The sequence below is a fragment of the Melampsora larici-populina genome (genome assembly GCF_000204055.1).
Source record: "Melampsora larici-populina 98AG31 unplaced genomic scaffold MELLAscaffold_44, whole genome shotgun sequence".
Taxonomy (NCBI): domain Eukaryota; kingdom Fungi; phylum Basidiomycota; class Pucciniomycetes; order Pucciniales; family Melampsoraceae; genus Melampsora; species Melampsora laricis-populina.
In genome coordinates this window covers 257907-262778 of record NW_006768808.1, presented here as the reverse complement: position 1 = coordinate 262778, position 4872 = coordinate 257907, and the positions used below count along the sequence as shown (strand labels likewise).

Here is a 4872-nt window from a genome sequence, read left to right as displayed (position 1 = left end):
CATCGCCTTGTGAGTTTGATTAGGAGGTGGTTTCATATGGGAGATGTACTGATCTATATACTTAAAACATTGTTCTTCACAACCGTTGCTATCCGCTCCTATTTTCCCGACCCGGCTCTCCTCTATTCCCAATATTCCCGCTCTGGTCATTACTCTCTCTACCCAATACCTCTCCAATCCTATCCTCTCCCATATCCAGTCCTATCCAGCCTCCATTGAACCACCATAGTACCCAATACCTCGATCATCTTCTTATTCTTCTATGTATACACTCCTCTACACTAGGCACCCCATCTCTTCCCAATTACTTCATGTTCAAGTCGCTCATTCGCCATCCCGATCAACTCTTACTACCACACGAATCCTGGTTGATTCACACGTACTCAATCACCCCAGTCTTATTCTTGCCCAGACCAGTTATCATTCCAACCTATTTCTTATGTATTCCGCTCTAGTCACCTTACACTCCATCAGCGCTTTGCTTCGGCTATCAATCCGAGTGACTTCATTAGTCCTATTCTCTGACTAACCCGCCAACTCCCTCCATGCTCACACGGCTCTCGCCAACCTCGATCAGGCCATGATTACTTCTCACTATCTGCTTCTCTTAGTGCCATTCCCAACCAAACCAGTTATTCTCCACATCTATTCCCGCCAAACAAGCTCCTATCCCCTCTACATTGTAATTAGCGGCATTCTTCCAGTTTACAATAAAATCCACTTCATCAGTCCTCTTTTTGTGACATCATCTTCTCCCTCTCTGTCTCTGTCGCTCCGTCGACAGTTAGGTAGCCCACTTCCTAATACCCCACCCGCCCATTTCAGCCTACTCATTCCCTATATAAGTGTATTCCCTCTACTCACATTACTACATCCCACAACTACCACTCTCATACACCTCTTCAACTTATTCTCAGCTTATTCCACTGCTACTCATTCGCCTCTGAATCTCAACGTTATGGCTTCTACCTCTGCAACACCCGCTGCTAATGGCCTCGCCCGACCTTCACATCCTGTCACTGTCTCTGGAGTGATCGAGATTTCCGCTTTGGTCAGTGCCTCTCACCCATTTACCTGTTTAAACCGTACTAATTGTCTCCATCCTTAGCTCCCACCTGCCGACAACCGCAATTACACTTACCGTTCTTCTACCGTCGCTATCACATGCAACGGTTGGGATTCCGATCGCGAAGCGGAGTACGACAGCACTTTTACCGCGTACTGCTCCTCTATCGATGCTCCTCTCGACGGTCATTGTTATGTCATGAAATCTAAATTCCTCCCAGATTCTCGTTCTGCCGAATATGCTATGTATCACGAGGCCGACCATAAAATCTTAGTCGGAACTAGCGATACCTTTGCAGGCACCTTGAATAACAACACAGCCCTGACTGGTCTTGGAGTTGTCACTACTTGGACCACGATCCCCGACGATGCAACTGGGAAAAGTACCCTCTGCTTTGTCATGCAGCACGTTGACTATAAACCACAAGTACGTCATCTTATTTCTGAAAGCCGCACTACCACGTCTGATGGCAATTTTTTTCCACACAGATCCGGGAGGACTACCAGTTCGAAATTGAATACCGGATTCAACCCACACGCAACTTACAAAGCGCCCAGGGTTTGATTCAAATCGGTCGTGAAACCTTGATTAATGGATTCATTGTTGATTGGGATGATGACAACACCAGGTGGATCGTTGAAGTAAGATCCGGTTTACCACTATTTTTTTCCCGTTGCTGACTTCCACTGCTATGCTTCAGGTCACTAGCGTTAGTAACTGTACAGGCAGATCTGACTCCGCTGCGAAGAAGTTGGTCCCTGGAGGCCAAGTAACTCCTTCAGGACGTATTCGACCTGCTAAGTGAGTCCTATACCGTGGAACATCACAAGTCCATTGCTAACATCCACACCAGGCACGTTCCTAGCCCCAGTCCTTCTAAGCCACTCAAAAGTGCCAAGTCGACTGCCGACGTCAAAGGCAAGCGCAAAGCTGCAAACCAAGACCCGGCTCCTGACATGGAGGACGAATTTGATTCGGACAAAGAGGAGGAAGAAGAGCTACCGCCTCCACCCAAGGCTACTCGCAAGTCCCCAAAGAAGCCTGCAAAACCCCGAGCCAAGAAAGCAAAGGACCATGAAGAGTAAACGATGGTGCAGGTCTTCACCAGCGCTGCATTACTCTCTCTTCTCATTTTGTTCCTCTTAACTTTACGCCTATTTTGTTTGTTTTCTCTGTTCTACTACAAGCGCGCCTTCAAACTCCAACCTATAACTAATCTTTTGCAATTATATGTCCTTTATTAAAAAATTTGACCTGACCCACTTGATTGCCCCAAGCTTGATTCTACACAACGAAGTCAATGCCTGTCCCTGTCCCAACCGCGTTCCTGATATTCGTCTAAAGGTAGTGTTCTTCAATACGTTCCCTTCCTGGATTAATCATCCCTTTGAGTTCTAAATTTCTTGCCTCAATTTATCTGCTTCCACACCGCTACTGCACATCTATCCTTTTTTCTCAGAACACTCTACGCGCTGAAAACAACTCACGTCGACCCTTTACTAACTCTCCTCTTCTTGACTCACAATACCAAGCATCCTAATCTCTCAAGCACGCAACTTCTACTTACCATACTCTTTACCTCTTCATACTGCCTATTCTTGCAGGATCCACTACTATTATCAGCCTCTTCTAACACGCTCCAATTATCTTCAAGGTGAACAGTTCTCAATTCCTCTTTGGATATGGTGAATAACGGGCCTGCAGCACGGACGATTGACGAAACCGAAGAGTCGTCCATCTTAACTCGCTTCTCTGACGAGATACCATTCAACGTTGGTAGCTGCACGGATCCGTGTAAATCCTGTGGAGCTTTGCACTGGCGACTTGAAAGACCTAAAGGATCTAGGTGTAAGGTTCGGGAGGAACCTTCACTAGACACGTCGAGCGGGACACTGTGAGGCACAGTGAAGGGTTTCTAGAACCCAAGAGACCTGATTTTGATTTCAAATCCAATCGAGAACACGTCTGGTTCCGAAGGATAGAGGGATTATAATCAGTCCCGATATCTCTAAGGATAACAATAGTAATAATAAAAGAAAAGAAAGAAATAAGAAAGTAATGACTATACCTGGTTCCGAAGGATAGAGGGATTATAATCAGTCCCGATATCTCTAAGGAACCAATCGGCAAGATCGAAATGAAAAGAACTATATATAGAAAATGAAATTTAAGATTTAAGTATTTAATATTTAAGTAATATCGTTACGTGTCTTGTAATGACCGTAGGTCTTACAGTCTCCCCTCCTATAAAAGAATGAAGAATGCCTTATAACTTGATGAGGTAAATAATAATAAAAAACGAAAAGAAGAGAAAAAAAATAATAAAGACAATTAAGATTTGTATGATTTTGTAAATAAGGAACATAAAAGAACTAAATTGTAAAAGTAGAAGAAAGAAGAAATAAAAGAAATAAAAGAAATAAAAGAAATAAAAGAAACAAAAAGAAAAGAAAAAAAATTATTGAAATTCGGAAAGAAGAAAAGATTGAAATAATTGTCGAGGTCGAAATTTGTTGAGTCTGATGCTTGTTGCCAATGTCGTCCACCAGCGCCATCGATACTAAAGGGAGAATATCGAAATAGTTGTGCTCACAGAGTGGCCTAGGCGTTGTTTTCTTGACATTTACGTAGTATACTACAGCGGTGCATACAGAGGAGAGGAACTTACTTCCGCACTCCTTTACTCGGCGCCTCGACCTCTTCCTCCTCACGTTCGACGTAAGGTTTCACCTTTGACACATGGAAAACATTGTGTCGACGGTCACCCTCCGGCAGTTCCAATTCCACATTCTGACCATGATTTGTCGACTCAACGACCTTGTAAGGACCTTCAAACCGCTCTTTCAATTTGTCCACACCCCCTTGATGTCGGCCTCGCCAGTCGGCATTGTCGAGTAAGGCCCATGAGTTCGGAGGTAAGGGGTCAGCTGTTCGGCATCGCTTGTTGTGTTGCAAGGCTTGATGTATTCGACTGGCCCAAAGTGCATCACGTGCAGACGCCCACGCGTCTTGTCTAGATTTCAACCACTTGTCTAGAGCTGGAGGGTCGGTACTTTCGGCATCCTGGATTGAAAGGAGACGTTGACGTCGACCACAAATGAGTTCGAACGGTGTCATACCCGTTGATACATTAATTGCTCCATTGATAGCGTACTCTACCGCCGCCAGAGACTCCAACCATTTGCCCTGTCGTTTTGCAGTGAATGTGCGTAGTATCTGTCCTACCGTGCGATTAGTGCGCTCACTCCTGCCGTCGGCCTGCGGGTGAAATGCCGTTGTCATGTGAAATTTCGTTCCACACCTGCGCATAAGTGCCTTCCAAAATTGAGAGGTCCACGTCTTGTCACGGTCGCTGATGATCGATGACGGCGCACCGAATGTTCCGACCCATCCTGAGAAAAGTCGGGAGGCCGTCTTCTCGGCGTTGTCAGTTTGGCAGCACGGAATTGTCTTCGTAAAACCAGATAATCTACAGGTGCTAGTCAAGATCATATCGTAATTGTTGACTTTAGGAAGAGGCCCTATGAAATCAATGGCGAGGCATTCCAGAGGCAGTCGAGGTACGGATGGTGTGAGCATCTTCCCTACCGGCGCTTGAGTGGACCCTTTTGTGCGTTGGCAGATGTCGCAAGACTTAAGTAAAACCTGAACGTCCTTCGCCATCCTTGGCCAAAAAAAATCCCTCCTAAGATCACCAATCGTCTTCAAATATCCTAAATGGCCTAACCTCTCGTGTGTTTCTTCTATCAGCTCTTCTCTTAAACTATTAACGAACGGAACATACAATCTATTGTCAATATAAAGCA

General features: G+C 45.2%; 1 protein-coding gene across 1 annotated transcript; it reads left to right on the top strand.

Moving 5' to 3' along the window:
- Positions 1 to 958: 958 nt before the first annotated feature.
- Positions 959 to 2151, top strand: MELLADRAFT_91619 (uncharacterized protein; the record flags this gene model as incomplete). Its single annotated transcript, XM_007414622.1, has 5 exons — positions 959 to 1051; positions 1109 to 1492; positions 1555 to 1707; positions 1767 to 1867; positions 1920 to 2151. 5 exons carry the CDS (start codon positions 959 to 961, stop codon positions 2149 to 2151), a joined length of 963 nt encoding a protein of 320 aa, XP_007414684.1.
- Between the last annotated feature and the right edge of the window lie 2721 nt (positions 2152 to 4872).